Source organism: Onychostoma macrolepis, chromosome 03, assembly GCF_012432095.1.
Source record: "Onychostoma macrolepis isolate SWU-2019 chromosome 03, ASM1243209v1, whole genome shotgun sequence".
Classification (NCBI taxonomy): Eukaryota; Metazoa; Chordata; class Actinopteri; order Cypriniformes; family Cyprinidae; genus Onychostoma; species Onychostoma macrolepis.
The window spans coordinates 18503330-18521817 of NC_081157.1; the positions used below are offsets into that span (position 1 = coordinate 18503330).

At 34.6% G+C, this 18488-nt stretch overlaps 1 protein-coding gene across 1 annotated transcript; it reads right to left on the reverse strand.

Annotated features, from left to right (window-relative positions):
- Positions 1 to 1682: 1682 nt before the first annotated feature.
- On the reverse strand, positions 1683 to 18386 carry si:ch73-364h19.1 (uncharacterized). Its single transcript, XM_058768386.1, has 5 exons — positions 18087 to 18386; positions 17098 to 17207; positions 9342 to 9440; positions 8903 to 9073; positions 1683 to 3508 (listed from the first exon to the last, which is right to left on the reverse strand). Exons 1-5 carry the CDS (start codon positions 18160 to 18162, stop codon positions 3317 to 3319), a joined length of 648 nt encoding a protein of 215 aa, XP_058624369.1. The 5' UTR covers positions 18163 to 18386; the 3' UTR covers positions 1683 to 3316.
- Positions 18387 to 18488: the final 102 nt, after the last annotated feature.

The window sequence follows — 18488 nt, forward strand, 5'->3', positions numbered from 1 at the left end:
TTTGTTTACGTATGTGATACTCTCCAAAATGGCGCTACAGGGTGACGCAGAGGAGACAAATTGTTGAATAAAGTCGTTATTTTTGATTTCTTTGCGCACAAAAAGTATTCTCGTAGCTTTGTAAAATCACGGTTGAACCACTGATGTCACATGAATTATTTTAACGATCTCCTTGCTACGTTTCTGAGCCTTGATTGTGTAAGGATCATTGCTGTCTATGGAGGGTCAGAAAGCTCTCAGATTTCATCAAAAATATCTTAATTTGTGTTCAGAAGATGAACTAAGGTCTTATGGGTTTGAAACGACATGAGGGTGAGTATTTAATGACAGAATTTTCATTTTTGGGTGAACTATCCCTTTAAGATTTAAAGTACACTTCAAGTGCACATTCAATGCAATTAAGCGTTGTTTATTACTGAAATAAAGGACAAATTCACATCTGTTCTTGTGTTCAGTGTGCAAAAATGATCAAGAAGGGTGAAGATGTTCGAAATCAAGCACTTTTCACTTCTTTTCCAGACTCTTACATTGTTTGCCATGTGTTTTAAAAGGAAGTCTTATGCTAAGAAAGCAAGCGTGTTGTGTTCAAATCCCCATAAAGAGCCAATTCAGTGTGATTAACGTCACACATGTGAAGGGCTGTTTTACAGGATCGGTGACCTGAGACCTAATGAAGATGAATCTGCTGACACACTGAGTGTGTCTTCTTCTGATTGACACGCGTTCTTCACTCTGTATTGTGTGTGTGTGGAGATTCAGGCTCCAGCTGTGCTGCTGCTGTGGACAGAAGACAGGCCTCTCATTAGGACATCACTGAAGACAATAAAGACTCTACAGGAGCTGAAGAGTTACGCTTTAAACCGCTTCCAGGCATTCAGAGCTCGTTTGGTTGCATGTAACTAAACAGGAATAGAGGATCATCTGTTTTTAGTTAGGAGTGTTAAAGTTGCTACTTCCTGAAGTGACCACTAGAAGACACAATTTCACTAAAATTCTTCAGTATACAGCAGAAGGCTGTTGGTCTATACAATGGTGTATGAATACTTTATAAATTAAATAATATATCAATGTTTTTCACAATACAATAATGATGATGAGATTTTTGTTGTTGTTGTTGATGATATATATATATATATATATATATATATTAGTGCTGGGCAAAGATTAATCTAGATTAATCTCATCCAAAATAAAAGTTTTTGTGTACATAATATATGTGTGTGTATTGTGTATATTTAGTATGTATATATGAATACACACCTATGTATGTATATATTTAAGAAAAATGTGTTATGTTTATATATTAAATATATTTATATATCATATAAATTATATTAATATATATACACATGTAAATACATGTAAATATTTTCAAAATATATACTGTATGTGTGTGTCTTTATATACACATAATAAATATTCACAGTACACACAGATATATTATATAAACAAAAACTTTTATTTTGGATGAGATTAATCTAGATTAATCTTTATCAGCACTAATATATATATATATATATATTAAGATGTAATATATTCCTGTGATGTAAAGCTTAATTTTCAGTATCATTACTTCAGTCATCAGTGTCACATAATCCTTCAGAAATCATAATATTATGCTGATTTGCTGCTCAAGAAACATTTATTAGTGTTGAAAACAGTTGTGCTGCTTCATATTTTTGTGGAAAACATAACACATTACTTCATGATATTTTGATAAATAAAGAGTTCAAAAGAACAGTTTTTATTTGAAAAAGTAAAAAATCGTAACATTATGCATGTCTTTACTGTCAATTTTGATCAAATAAATGCATCTTTAGTGAATAAAAGTATTCATTTCTTTCAAGTAAATTCTTACTGACCCCAGACTTTTGAACGGCAGTGTACACTCAGTTTTATTAGACATGTGAATCCAATGTGGGTTAATCATTGAGTGGATATCCTGTTGATTCATGCCCACTGATTGGCCAATACAGTCAAAAATATATAATATAGTAAGATGTGATATATAATATAGTAACAGGTAAGATGCGAAACACGTGTTTACCATATCACTGCACTACAGTTCCATTTAGCCATGACTGTATTCACAGCGCAGCACAACCTCTCGTACCGGCTTAAATCTTGTGCCCTAAGGAAAATCTTTCTCATGTAGCTTTTGAAAGATGCAAATGTGTGTTCAGATGAAAATGAGGACACCTGTGACCTCTAACCTGTTACACATGAAACACCTTCAAAGTCATTTGAATTTTGTTTGTGAATGCAAACATCTGAACTCGTATGCTCTGAGTACTGTATTTACAGTAAAGGGAGAAAACTGAAGAAAATCAGATGATTTACTGTGGCCCAATCCTGAGCACACCATCAGAAGAAACAAGTCCAAGTCTAGTATTACTTTTGCAAACTGTACATTTACCATCTTTATTCACAGTGATAAAAATTGAGCACATTCATAAATTCAACAAATAGAATTTCAGCAAAGCATCATTTGGTTTGACAAGAAACATGTACACCGAAAAAAAAAAAAAGACCAGTTTGGTTAAAACTGAATTGAATTGAATAACAAAACACCTCAAAACCTCTAAAATAGTGATAAAATTTGTTCTACCTAAAGAAAGTAATTTTGCAATAACTCTCATACAAAAGCATATGATGAAACGTAATCACAGAATTGCAAAGAAAAAAAAAGAATTATCCCTGTAATGTCCAATACATGGCTTCAAATATCCCTATTTTGTGTCTATAGGTCAGTACAGTACACCAGCTGCTACTTTGGTATTAGATGAACCTGCCATCTCTCAAAAATTAAACATGAAATCAAAATAGACTTTATTTATGGTAAATAAATGTCACTAGTGTTATTTTGAAACATTCATAAATGGATGTTATTCCAAAAAAACATTTGTTTTCATCACTTTTTATAACCAAAATGAAATCAACATTCCCCACTTATGTATAAATGTAATAATATCATGGAATGTGATGTAATTTACATTTTTTAGGCTTGGAAAAGTCATGGAAATATCTAGAGTCAATATAATTCTATAGCAGTTTCATGTCACTTTTAGCTGAGACAAAACTTAAACTCTTGCATATTCTTGTTCTTCTCTTCCTTTTTTTCCAGTAGTGATGCAACATCCTTCTCCTCTCGTATTGTGCTAGTGCAAGATATTGCATAGGTCAAGTCCTACCTTATTTTGGTGTCTTTTGCAAGCACAGCGGATTCACGCTCGTCAGGGTGAGCGATCAGCTGTCAGGGTAGTCTCAGCTCAACAGCTGTTGATTTCCCGCTGAGGATAGATTGCATTCTTGCGCTTTAATTAACAGTGTTATTGGGATCTTGTGAGTCTGTGATTTGAGGTAGATCTTCATATGCAGGTAAATCTGTGCCAGCCTCAAGGACTGTAACCGGTGCGTGTGGCGGCTCCTCCTCGGGTGCCAGGATGTCAAACGGGATGTCAATGGACTGGACAGACTCTCGAATGCTCTCCTCATATGTGGGAGGCGGCTGTGGTAAAAAAAAAAAACTGAGATAAAGCTTGACTTCAACCACACATGACACCACAAATGAACAGCTTGCACTAGAAAAATACCTTAGGTGCGCTTCTCCAAAAGTGATTTTTGTCACACATTTTTTTTTTTTTGTTTAACCACAATTTTGGTTTAGTTATAATTTGTGTCAGGACTCGTCTATTCGGAATAGTTCACCCAAAAATGAAAATTTACTGAAAGTACTCACTCTCAGGCCATGTAGATGTGTGTTTCTCCAGAACAGATTTGGAGAAATGTAGTGGATCCTCTGCAGTGAATGGGTGCCGTCAGAATGAAAATCCAAACAGCTGTTAAAATATTTGTTTAGAACTGTTTTGTGCTGTTTTCACTTGTATACTGTGTTTGATCTGAGCATATATTTCTCTCCTGATTCAAACAAGATGACTTTTCACTGAAGAAAGCAATATTATTGATAAGGGACTCATATTATAGATGGAAACAATGGTTAGAAGTTAGAAACATCTTGATGGATTTGTTTCTTACAAACATGCAGCTTTTCACTTCACTAGATGTTAACTGATGAACTGGAGTCATGTGGATTATTGTGATGTTTTTATCAGCTGTTTGGACTCTCATTCTGACGGCACCCATTCACTGCAGAGGATCCATTGGTGAGCAAGTGATATAATGCTAAATTCTCGATCTTAAAATGACCTGAGGGTGAGTACACATTTCCAGCACATTTATATTATTGGGTGAACTATTCCTTTGAAGTCACATCATGGAATCAAAATCAACTCTATTTAGTTTATTCATGCACATAAGTAGTCTTGTAGTGAATGATTAATTCAAGTTAGTAAATTAATCCACAGAAGAATAAAAAGGTTGTCTTTGTAATCTAAAGATTTGTTAAATCTGAGAAAATCTTTGGCTGTCAAGCAAAATTACTGATTGCGCAGATTTCTAAATAACTTAATTTAGACTCTAAAATTTGCCTAACAATGATAAATGTGACCACACCTTTAGAGTGTTTTTTAAACGTTTATGGTTATAATTATCACTATAGTTATTGCTCTTGATGTGAACATGACTTACATTGAAGAAGTGACCAGAGACAAGGTCTAGTAAGGACATCGTTAAAATAGTCCATGTGACATCAGTGGTTCAACCGTAATTTTATGAAATTACGAGAATACTTTTTGTGCACAACGCATGAACGCATGTCGAAGACTGACACGGAAATTATTGTTGAATAAAGTTGTTATTTTTGTTTTCTTTGCACACAAAAAGTATTCTCGTAGCTTCATAAAATTACGGTTGAACCATTGATGTCACATGGACTATTTTATTGATGTCTTCACTACGTTTCTGGGCCTTGAACGTGTCTGTTGCATTGCTGTCTATGCAGGGTCAGAAAGCTCTCAGATTTCATCAAAAATATCTTAATTTGTGTTCCGAAGATGAACAAAGGTCTTACGGGTTTGTAACGACATGAGGGTGGAGTAATTAATGAATTTTCATTTTTTGGTGAACTATCCCTTTAACAACCTTAAAGCAATGGCCTGAGAACCATCCACAACACACTAGCATCATTTCTTGAGAAAATATCCAGCAGAAAACATAAAAATCTAGTTTTATTATTATTTAAGATTGCTAATGCTTAGCAAGTGAATACATTCCCAAAGATAAAGATTCATTCATCTATGTTAATTCATAATACAGAGCTCGACATTTATTTAAACAAATTTAGTTGGCGATATCACTGCTCAGCTTCTACCTTGCAGCAACTTCCTCTTGCCATTTTATTGCTCTTTCTTTCTTCTTTCTCTTAAGCTTTGAGCTCCACAGACAAAACCGCGGCACCCAGCTGGAGAACAAGCTAATTAAGCTCAATAATATGGTTAATGAGTGAAGGACGGCCCCCATGAGTGAACGATCCATCCATTGAAACCTGGGGGAGTAAATGAGAGGACAGACGGACAATGAGCCGTATTCTCCTCTAATGTTTACCTTTCAAGATAGGCCACTTTATCATGTTTGATGTGCATTAATTCCCATTAGTGTGTGTACTCATGCGTTTTCCTGGCTCTAAGTCAACATCACAGGGCCTTGAAGCACTCGCAGCATGTGTGCGTCACGGCAGCAGCGCAGGTGAGGGACACCGGGTCTGTTTGTGTGGCAGTGAATGGCGTCCGTTTCTCAGATATGATCATGTTACGGAACAGAAAATTGTGGGTCATTCATATTAAAAATCTATTGTTATTTAATTCAGTCAGGCTGCAGCTGCTGAGAGACTAAACTGTTATAGCAGGGCTTCAGTAAAGTGACATTTGTGAGCTTCGGGTGGATGACAGACTGATGTGAACTTTTTTTCCATCGTGTAGATTTTATGTTCTAATTTGAATATGTGTGTAAGTTTATGTTTTTAGAACTCATCATCAGTTTTTCGGTAAAGTAATTAACTTAATCTAGTCTAATGAGGTCATGAAAGCCACATGTACAAAAATTGTAATAGAAAAAAAAAAATGCTTTTAAGAGCTTTTAAAGATAATCCACTATTTTACCACATTGTTACACTTCCATTTTTTCTTACTCATTTTAAATGGATTTTGAGTCACTCATCCCTTGTGAAGAAGCACACTATAGCATACTTTTTTAAAAAGCACTTATTATGGAAATAATATACTTAATTGCAAATAGTATGCAATGTTTTCAGACTTAATTGCATGTTAAATGTAGATCAAATCTGTATTAAATGCAATTAGCTGAACTTTAGAGTGTTTTCTTGACTCACTTAAGTAGGACTTAATATTTATATGTAATTTTGAAATATGGTTAAAGTGACTGCTGAATGTACTGACAAGCATTTATGGTGAACTTTTTTCATTCAAATGCTAATATCATGTATTTATATTTCAAATTACACATTTTTAATGATGAAAATGCAGTTTAGTACATTTAAAATATTTCAACTTGATGCATGTATGTGTGTATATATATATATATATATATATATATTTATGCCATGGTCTGTCTGAATACTGGATTCTGATTGGCTGGCAGGTGTTGATTAAATTCGTTGAACTGCAGGTAGTTCCAGGCCAGTTTAATCACGTTCTATATAGAGTGGGGGAACTATGGCGTCACTCTGTAGGTGGATCGGCTGTTAGCATGAAACTGGTTCCTTCGACAAAAAACCAATAGGATTTTTCCATAGACTTTTGGATTATCGCAAAAAATAAGCTCTGTGTTCAACCATAGTTCATGAAATTTACACGTTTTGTCCAACAAGATAATCTTGACAAGATAATATAACTTTGACGAATTTTGAAGCCTAAATAAAAGTGCCAGAACTAAAAAGCTAAACTTAGGCTATAAACGAACTACAGCACCACAGTCGCTCGCCTTCAGCGTCACCACCAGCACCTCCCGACAACTTTCTCAAACTTATTTTTAACATGTTCAGTGAAGGATTTACTCTGTATATGAATTTTAATCCACGCTACAGAAAATGACCATGGCATAAACGGGATAATCAACGGCCAGCTGTGCATTAAACGATTTGAATGCACTTCGCTGCACGTCGGGCGGTTCTTCGCCTCCACGTCGTGCATTCAAATCGTTTAATGCACAGCTAGCCATTGATTATCCCTTACATATATATATTAGTGCTGTCAAACTATTAATCGCGATTAATCGCATCCAAAATAAAAGTTTTTGTTCACATAATATATGTGTGTGTACTGTGTATATTTATTATCTATATAAATACAAGCACATGCATGTATATATTTAAGAAAAATATGTTATGTTTATATAATATATATATTTATATATAATATAAATTATATGAATTTAAATATAGTGGGGCAAAAAAGTATTTAGTCAGCCACCAATTGTGCAAGTTCTCCCACTTAAAAAGATGAGAGAGGCCTGTAATTTTTCATCATAGGTATACCTCAACTATGAGAGACAAAATGAGGGAAAAAAAAAAATCCAGAAAATCACATTGTAGGATTTAAAAACTCAACTTGTCGTGTTTGGAGGAGAAAGAATGCTGAGTTGCATCCAAAGAACACCATACCTGCTGTGAAGCATGGGGTGGAAACATCATGCTTTGGGGCTGTTTTTCTGCAAAGGGACCAGGACGACTGATCCGTGTAAACGAAAGAATGAATGGGGCCATGTAGCGTGAGATTTTGAGTGAAAACCTCCTTCCATCAGCAAGGGCATTGAAGATGAAACGTGGCTGGGTCTTTCAGCATGACAATGATCCCAAACACACCGCCCGAACAGCGAAGGAGTGGCTTCAGAAGAAGCATTTCAAGGTCCTGGAGTGGCCTAGCCAGTCTCCAGATCTCAACCCCATCGAAAATCTTTGGAGGGAGTGAAAAGTCCGTGTTGACCAGCGACAGCCCCAAAACATTACTGCTCTAGAGGAGATCTGCATGGAGGAATGGGCCAAAATACCAGCAACAGTGTGTGAAAACCTTGTGAAGACTTACAGAAAACGTTTGACCTCTGTCATTGCCAACAAAGGGTATATAACAAAGTATTGAGATTAAATTTTGTTATTGACCAAATACTTATTTTCCACCGTAATTTGCAAATAAATTCTTTAAAAATCCTACAATGTGATTTTCTGGATTTTCTTTTCTCATTTTGTCTCTCATAGTTGAGGTATACCTATGATGAAAATTACAGGCCTCTCTCATCTTTTTAAGTGGGAGAACTTGCACAATTGGTGGCTGACTAAATACTTTTTTGCCCCACTGTATATACATGTAAATATTTTCAAAATATATACTGTATGTGTGTGCTTTTATAGATAATAAATATACAGTACACACACACATATTACGTAAACAAAAACTTTTATTTTGGATGCAATTAATCGTTTGACAGCACTAATATATATGTGTGTGTGTGTGTGTGTGTGTGTGTGCTTATGTGTATACATATATAAATTGAATAACCAATAGATAAAATACACACTATAGATAAATTATAATGAAGTACTTTACATGTGCTTTAGTATGTTAGTCAACAGATAAAAATAAGTGTACTTCTTTGGTGCACTTTTCAGTGTCATGAAAGCGTCTCTCTTTAAGTGAACTTATTTTATTAACATTATATTATCTGCAAGTATTTAAACATACTTTTCAGATCTGAAATACCCAACAAGTGCCATATTTCAACTGTATAGAACTGTTTACATTTTAAAATAATATGGAAATGCGTGACAGTCATATTTTTAATTTAATTACATAAAATTGTTGATAATTTGATGATGATCTGCTAAATCTATGTTTATTTCTATTTAGCTTTGTACTTTGAGGACAGTAAAATGGCATGTCATGCCGACCGGTCGTTTGCAGATTAATACTGTTACTGCAGCTAAATGAATCACCTCTGTCTCAACAGGTCCGTTCAGGCCGAAGCGGTCGGCTATCATCATGTGGATCTGCCGCTGTCGGTCTTTCTTGCGGACGCTCTCGTACGAGGGAAGACGAGGAAGAGGAGGCTCCAGTGAGGAAAGGTAGTAGCTGCTGGGCACACCAATGAGGAACAACGAGCCTGACTGACAAGCACAAGCAGAAACAAAATATGAACACGTGACATGTGACATGAGGAACTAAAATTGGTGATATGTAGCAATGACAGGTTCTATTTCTAGAAAGTTTCACCCTCTAGAAAATACATAGAAGAAAACTGGACTCCTTTCCATTCAGGAAAAGTATTTTGATGCCTATTGGTCATACAGGTTTATAACAACATGAAGGTGAGTAAATGAAGGCAGATTTAATTATGGGTGAAAAAAGAAAAAAATTCCTAATGAAAGCTCTTACCCGTGCATTGACGTTATCAAGACCGGTGTCATGTGTTTGCTCAGCATCAGATGAAGCTACGAGAGTCTGTCTGCTGTTGTAGTACTGAGGAGGAGATTCCTGTTCAATCAAGAAATGATAATCCTCTGTTAATATAACATTTCTGCTATCAATAATGATTATTCATTATACAAAAGTTTGGGAAACATTTTGTTTGTTTGTTTTGAAAGGAGGCTCTTATGCTCACCAAGGCTGCATTTATTTGATCAAAAATAAAGTAAAAACAGTAATATTGTGAAATATTATTGCAATTTAAATCACTGTTTTCTATTTAAATACATTTTAAAATGTAAATTATTCCTGTGCTGTAAAGCTGAATTTTTTCAGCATCATTACTCCAGTCTTCAGTGTCACATGATCCTTCAGAAATCATTCTCATATGCTGATTTGCTGCTCAAGAAACATTTCTTATTAATGTCAATGTTGAAAACAGTTGTGCTGCTGCTTATTTATTTATTTATTTTTTTTGTGAAAATCATGATACCTTTTTTTCAGGATGGATTAATTGATGAATAGAAAGCTGAATGAACAGCATTTATTTGAAATATAAATCTTTTGTAACATTATAAATGTCTTTACTGTCATGTTTGATAGTTCAGTTGTGTCCCTCCTGAATAAAAGTTTTAATATTTTATAAAACAACGTACTTACCCCAAACTTTTTGAACAGTGTATACAATTTAAAAAAATAAAATAATAAAAAAAAGATTATTTGGAGTGTTAAAAAAAAAAAAAAGTGGTGTTGTTTGCTTTTTCTCTGTAATTATTTGTGAAATTTACCAGCAATTTTTGAGTGGAAATTGTATAGAAGTAAATACTACATTTTGTTCATATATTACATTGGTCTCAAAAATTATTTAAAATGCATGGATGTCATTGCATTAGATTAAAGTATTCATGTGCCACTTTAAAATATATGCACTTGATTTGACATGTTAATATTTACTGGGAATATATTCAGACATTTTCAGTTGTCCTTTCCGGAGCTGAAACACCAGCATACTAGTAACAATGTTTTCATCCTGATTGCATGTCAAACCATCACCAATCATAGTTGAAAGTCTCACACCCTCTTCTTTGTTTACGTAATGTCTCTCCTCCTCTTCCTACATCTGCAATGTTAGAGCCAGACCTCTGGATGGTCGTAAATTATGTTGCTAAAGAGAAGGACCACCAAGCAACTTCCTCCCCTCCCATCCACGACTAGATTAGGCAGGCGGACCCGCGTGAGGCCGAGGAATTCCTCCAGCCCAGCCGGACACTCTGTGATTACCCCACACCTAAATAGAAGCCTTTGTGTCCCAGGACAATACAGCTTCTTACTTCGTCATCAGGGTCCTGGGTAACAAACCCCACACTGGTGTTTTAAAGGTCTGCCTCTGTTCTGCAGCCTTGTTTCTGTGGCAGGTACTAGTAAACGAGTGCACTCTGTTTTATAGGCCCACATGTAATCCGGACAGTGCTACAAGTCAGATGTAGCACTAGGTGGCCAAAACATGCAGAGAAGGGTTAACCAGGGCCTGAGGCAAAATGCCATGACAAGTGACAAAACGTCAAAGCATGGCCAAAAATTCAAAGAAAAAAATAGTTCCACTGTCTTTGTCCAAAATAGAATTTCTTTTAAATTTTTGACCATTACATGCTTTTGACGTTTTGTTAAAATTTTAAGACCTATTTAAAGTATTTTTGAAACATTCTGACATTATTTTCTTTATAATTATTTGGGGGTAACGCATTTTTTACCCACATTTTCTACCATTACTTTGATATGTCTGGACATTTTATATTTGAGTTATTTCCATTAGTATCTCATTAAATTATTTTATGAATTTTTGTCCAAAAGTGCACTTCGTAATAAGGTAAAATGAAAAGTTTTACTTTAAATTACACTTTAAATCTTTGTTTTAATAATTATTTTAATGTGCTGACTGACAATAAAGCACATATAAAGTAATTGATTATAATTTTAACTGCAGTGTGTTATTCAATAAAACTATGACATTTAAATATTTCAAATGTACTAAATGGAAACTTCATCATGTTTAATTACAAAAATATTTAAATACACAACATACACATTTCAATAGAAATTACATTATTTTAATTTACCATAATTCCTTGTGAGTACATTCAGCAATTCACTTTAACCATATTTCAATTATTTTATATATAAAGTTTTATAATTGTTTTAAATATAGTTTCATATTTTATATATATATATATATATATATATATATAAAGATTTTATTAAGTCCTACTTCAAAAATACGCTTAAGTTAAACTAAGTGAATTTAATATTAATTTACCTGTATTACAACTTGCTATTAGCATGCAATTAAGTGTCCGAAAACATTACACTCAGTTTACACTTATAAAGTATATTGTGTCTGTAATAAATACTTTTTTTTTATATATATTCTAAAGCGTACTTCTTTTTCACAAGGGATAGATACATTTCTATTTAATAAATATTTAATTTTATAATAAACAGCCATAGTATTTTTATTATTCCACTTGAAATGGACAACATTTTTATAACAGTTGTTTAAAAAAGTGGGTAACACTTTATTTTAAGGTGTCCTTGTTACACATGTTACATGTACTTACTATTATAACAGTAGTAAATTATGCATAATTACATGCAAGTAACACTAAACCAAACCCTAATCCTAACCCTAACCATATAGTAAGTACATGTAGCTAATTAATATTACTCAGTACTTAAATGTAACAAGGACACCTTAAAATAAAGTGCAAACAAAAAGTGTCCTCTTAAAAGTAAAAAATGCCCCTGACATCATTTAGGCAAGTATCATCCCTCTATAAAGCTTGGACCCTAATCTGTGGCGCTGGTGAGGACTCCTGACAGCTCTGACATCACTCACGGTGACGTATTTTGACCTTTCCCAGCACCCCTCCCATTCGGGACTCTGAGAGACACGTTTAGTAAATGTGAGGTCAAGGGTCACCATCCCTCGCTGGTTTGCACTTTCAACAGTCTCAGAGTCCCCCCAAAAAGAGAGACGTTCTTTTGTTTACTCCTCTGATTCATGTGAAAAAGCAAAAGCGTGTAAAATCAGTCCTGACGTCGGGGGAGGACCTCTTCAGCAGTGTGCCTTTTTCAGTGCCTGACCTAAAGTAAAACCTTTGTCTCCTCTGATCCCCCACCAATACACAGGGCCTAACGATCAGATGGTGAAGACACCTCAGGAAGAGGACATATATGTCTCAAAATGACTCAAGTTTCTATGAGAGAGTTGAGAAGAGTTTAGCTTGTAAGTTAGTTTATGATGATTCTTCTTCAACGCTTCTAAAATAAAAAAGAGGCTTTTCACAGTGATGCCAAAAAGAACCATTTGGGTTCCCCAAAGAACATTTCAGTGAACAGTTCTTAAAAGAACCATTTTTACTAGTGTCAAGAACATCATATAAAAAAAATATAAAGAAGCTTTTGTGGATTGGAAAGTGTCCATGGACGTTAAAGGTTCTTCATGGAACCAATAAAGAGCCTTTATTTTTAACAGTAAATATAAGTATATGAGATTATTTTATCTGTTTAATCATTCACATTGACTTCTCCAATCATTTAGTCCACCTAAACTCCTCGTGAGCTTGCATTCAGATCTGCCTCCATTCAATCAACAACCGATAAGTTAAAGGTGCAGTAGGAGATCTTGGAAAATGCTAACTTTAGCCTGATAGCACAGAAAGCAAACGTCCCGCCCTCCCTGCAAATCGCCGTCCAAAGCCACGCCCCCCGGAACGCATGAACGCGAACAGATCAGATGACCAGAGACAACATTACTACAATACATCACGCGTCATTCATCAGTGAGAAAACTTCCTATACAGTTAGTAAAAGTACTACAATACCAGGAAGGAAGATCAAGTTGTTGATGTTTGCTCTCGCTCTGTTTGCAATAGCGTACGTGAATGCGCTGATGAGGTATGCAAATACATGTACGGGTGCGCAGAGGTATGCAAATACATATGTTGACAGGCAGGTAGGAAAGTCAAGCATTTTGATTGGACGAACACTTCTTGGTCCTACGCCTACTTCCACAGAATATATAAATACAGATAAATACATTTAGACCACTTAATGATTGCTATCGGGATGTGAAGAGACTTTCAATCAACATAACAAAAAATGTTTCGGAAGACAATCACCTATTGCACCTTTAAACCAGCATTTTTTCTTTTTCGATAACACGTTTGTCATTATATGGAGAAAAAAAAAAGCAATTTCGCTACTTCTGTTTCTATAGTTCACCCAAAAATGAAAGTTCTGTCATTAATTACTCACCCTCATGTCGTTCCAAACCCTTAAGAGCTTCGTTCATCTTCAGATCACAAATTAAGATATTTTGGATAAAATCCAAGAGCTTTCTGATCCTCCATAGACAGCAAGACAACTGACACAATTCAAGGCCCAGAAAGGTAGTAAGGACATCATTAAAATAGTAAATAAGGGACATCAGTGGTTTAACCATAATTTTATGAAGCTACAAGAATCATTTTGTGTCTGAAGATGTCTGAAGATTTCGACAGAGAGGATGACTTGCAATTTTTTGCCCAGCCTTACTTCAGAACGCCGGCTCCTGCGTCAGCAGCATCACAAAATTATTGAATAAAGTTATTTTTCTTTGAAACAAAACAAAGACTGGGAGAGTTATCTGAAACTTAATGATAGTGACACTGAAGTCATGGTTTGCATGTAAACTAGTAAAATTGGTCATTTCAATAAACTGATCTTTGCTAGTTATCAGCGTATCGGTGTGCATGTAAGGATACTTCGGGTGTGTTTGATCTAAATATGGTGGCCACTCCAAAAACTTTATTGTGTGTATGTGGTCAAAGAGAGGCTGATTTCATCACAGACCACTTCTGTGCCTCATTTAAGCAGTACCTCACGTCAATCTTCACCACAGTTTAACTAACAGACATGTTTTTGCATTTCCTCTTTGTGGGAGGAAGAATGTGGAGGCAGTTTCCCTGTGTTGCTAAGATAAGGTTAAAATGCTCTCGGGGGGGAACGGTTAAGGTTGAAAGTGAACAGGAAAAGGAAATGCAGGGGATGTGGTATGACTTGAGGCTAAGTCACAAAGTGTGAGAGATCTGCTTTACGACCAGAACACAGCAGATAAACGCTCCGCTCTCAGTCTAATCTAACATCTGTTTTCACGACCCACATCCTGAGGACTGGACACATTAAAGGAGAAACACTCTGACACTGTTGTGCTGTTTTTGAAAATATTAACATTTTTTGGAGCTGTAATTTCAGTGTGCAGACATTATTCTTTGTTTATTAGATTAGATTGATTAGATTGTCCCACATGAAACCTGTGCCTACACTGAAATTTCTATATAAATGCTTTTTTTTGTTTGTTTTTTTCTCATATTTTGGCTAATTCAATCTGTTCAGCTACCAATAACAGCTTCAAACTTTCAAAACCTGCTTACCACACTTTAACATGTTTAAATCCACTGAGTTGAATTCGGACCTCTCACATTTCTCCACTACAAAAGATCTCACCAATATGCTCAAATTTGCCAGGATATCACATTAGAGATTTCAGTATGAATGAATCAAGATCAAATTATTACAGCTCTATTATCAACATTTGCTGTCACTCTGAATGGTTTCAATTTAATTTCTCCGGAGGAATTTTAGGAGAAACATCTGAGGTGAATTGATATTTAAAATAAAGATAACTTTTTATCTATTTATTGCATTTGTTGCACTGAATGGGCACTTGTAATTTACATATAATCTTAAATTTAGTCACACTTTATTTTAAGGTCCAATTCTCGCTATTAACAAACCATTAACTACAACTTTTCCCTCAATAAACTCCTAATTTGCTGCTTATTAATAGTTAGTAAGGCAGTTGTTAAGTTTAGGTATTGGGTAGGATTAGGATGTAGAATATGGTCATGCAGAATATGTGCTTTATAAGTACTAATAAACAGCTAATATGTTAATAAAAGGCATGCTAATAAGCAACTAGTTAATAGATTTGGTCCCTAAACTAAAGTGTTACCATATACCATAAAATGTAACCTTCTCCCTTTAAATACTTTGGTCAGTTCAAGAATAATTTATGCAATTTTGTATTATTTATGTCTATCGCTCAACTGATTGAGGTTGATATGGGATTTAGAAAGTCATTAGTAATGCAAGTAATGCAATACTTTTTAGAGCGAGTAATTAGTACAGTAATCTAATTACACTGTTGAATATGTAATTAACAGCTAGTAATTAATTACATTTTAGAGTAACTTTCCCAACGCTGCTTGCAGATAATATATTAATGACCACTTAAGTGAACATTTAAAGAGAGATAATTTCACAACTATGTTTCTTAACACACTTAAGTACACTTTTTTTAAAGTGCCATTTTTAATAATGCCAAATTATTTATTAAATTACTAATAAAGATGTTAAAAGTACAAAGTTCTACCTAAGTAGGTCAAAAAGCACTCTAAAGTCAAACGCTGATATATATTTTCATTTAATTGCAATTAACATGCAGTTAAGTGTCTGAAAACTTTACATTCAGTTCACATTTTAGTATATTCTTTTAAAGTGTATTAGGTTTTTTCCATAATAGGTTGTATTTTTAAAAGTATGCTAAAGTGTGCAAGGGCAGACATCTTCACATTGGAGTTTTACTCCTGCACTCAGTTTACTATCTGATTACTGTGTAACTTTTCTTGGGCACTGTTAACTGTCATAGTCAGGGGAACGGTCACGCTGTTTTGTACTCTTCTCTAACAGAACTGTATGTTTAGATGCTTCACAGAACTGACTCACGTGAATCTGGACTGTTTGTGCTCTTCACTGGGAAAGATTCAGTTTCAGACACTGTTTCTTTTCTTACAGTTGTCTAAAATTGGTATTACTTTTTGGTCCTCAAGACTAAAGAGTTAAATCTTTGACTAACGTTTTTAACATTTGAAGCTCTAACTTCTTGCTTACGTTGCTTAAGATCATTTATTTAGCTCACGATCATAGCTGACGTTAACAATACAACCTCCTCATGAGCTGAGTCACAGTGTTTGGCACAGCACATGATAAAGCTCTTGAAAGTTTAGCACAGTTAGGAAAAAGATAATATGTAATCTCTGTGTGCGTGTAAGTGTACCAAACATTGATAACTCAAATGGTAGGAGACGTTCTTCATTTGCAAAATTATCAAACTAGGGCACATGTAACACTTTAACTGCATTTGATACTTTTTCGCCACCTTTGTGCGAAATGTGCACTTGTAGTGTACTTCAAATCTTAAAAGTGTATTTTTAAATAACTTGCAGATAATATATTAATGAAATAAAAGTGTATCTAAAGAAAGACACTTTCATGACAATGTTTCACCACACACTTAAGTACAGTTTTTAATTGTAACACTTTAACTATATTTTTGGTTGCTTAACTGTCCAACATTACTTGGTAAACAGCATAAAACTTCATTTCTTGTCCCATCAGAAATCTTATTCAAATCTAAATGCACTCAAACTGCGTGCTCAGAGAAAGTATGAACTTGAGCATTTCCCATTGCTCCAAAACCAAATTGTCACAATCATTTTCTAAGTCAGCAATTGTCTCATTTGTGTCTTTTTAGGAGAAACATCGTAGGCAGAGTTGATACTTAATGAAACTGAGAACTGAAATCCTTGAGAAAGTGTAGCAATGAAACTTTCCTCTGAGGTCTTACCATGTCAGTATGAGATTCCTGATAAACCCTCATTTTGCAGCAGAGAGGAACCTTCCGGTACAGGATCAACAGCAGCACCACAATCATAAAGAAAAACACCAGACAACAAACTGAAAAAAAGACAACAGACAATACACATCAGTCAGATCAGTCGGATTTGTACATTTATATTTGTGTACAACACTAATTTCAAAGCAGGCATCCTTTTATGTCTTTATTTCTGCATAATTACATTTAATTATAATTAGATTTAATTAAAAGTCTTCATTAGGCCTGATATATATATATATATATATATATATATATATATATATATATATTGTTATTTAAAGAAGTATCTTTTGCTCATCAAGGCTGCATTTACTTGATCAAAAATACATAAAACAGTAATATTGTTATTGCAATTTTAAATAACTGTTTTCTATTTGAATATACTTTAAAATATAATTTATTCCTGTGATGAATTTTCAGCATCATTACTCCAGTTTTCAGTGTCACAGGATCCTTCAGAAATCATTCTGATTTATTATCAATGTTGGAAACAGTTGTACTGCTTACTTTTTTATTATTTATTGATTGATTTTTAACCTGTGATACTTTTTTCAGGATTCTTTGATGAATAAAAAAGTTAAAAAAAGAACAGCATCTTCAAAATAGAATTTTTTCTAACAATATGTCTTTAATATCACTTTTATTAATACATGCTTGCTGAATAAAAGTATATACACACACACACACACACACACTACAGTACATTTTCCAGATATTGTTATTACGGTATATGCTTAAAAAAGTTGTATCTCTGTTTTAATAGAACACTTTAAGACCTTGTATTGTCATTTATACAGTTTACTCATTTTAAAATGAGATAATACTGCCTGTAAAACAAAACAAAAAACATCATTATTTGCCCACTTAAGACCATGAAAATGAGTTTTTGAAAAAGACCATCTTTATTTCTAATAAAAACATAACAAATTCCTACTTACATGCACCCACGACGACCGTCCGCTGGTCCGCCGAGGAGCTGGCGGAGGGGAGTTTTGGGGACACAGTGGTGGACATCTCTGATAAATTCAACTTTTCTTCCAAGTGTCCCAAGCTGTCTCATAGCAAGTCACCAGAAGAGTAGTGTTTCTTTCTTCCCAGCTTCATTTCAGAGAGTTGAGAGTGGCTTAAATCCCAGAACTTGTGTTGAGTGAACTGAACGTCAGTCACGACTCGCATCCTAACCTAACTAGTCCTCACGAGCCGAGCAGCGGATGCACTGTTGCCATCAATGAATGGACGGAGAACCCTACTATGGCGAAAGCTAGGCTCATGAATACTAATGAGGTTCGTGACTGGACGCTGCTGGACGGTTGCTAAGCGACGGTTGCATGGGCTAATTA

What these genes read in the sequence shown, in the direction of transcription:
- si:ch73-364h19.1 (XM_058768386.1), bottom strand. Translation starts at nt 18,162, where the DNA reads ATGTCCACCACTGTGTCCCCAAAACTCCCCTCCGCCAGCTCCTCGGCG. An exon ending in AGGAATCTCATACTGACATG is followed by an intron (nt 9,441 to 17,097) that starts GTAAGACCTCAG and finishes TTGATTGAACAG; the next exon opens with GAATCTCCTCCTCAGTACTA. An exon ending in ACGGACCTGTTGAGACAGAG is followed by an intron (nt 3,509 to 8,902) that starts GTGATTCATTTA and finishes TTTTTACCACAG; the next exon opens with CCGCCTCCCACATATGAGGA.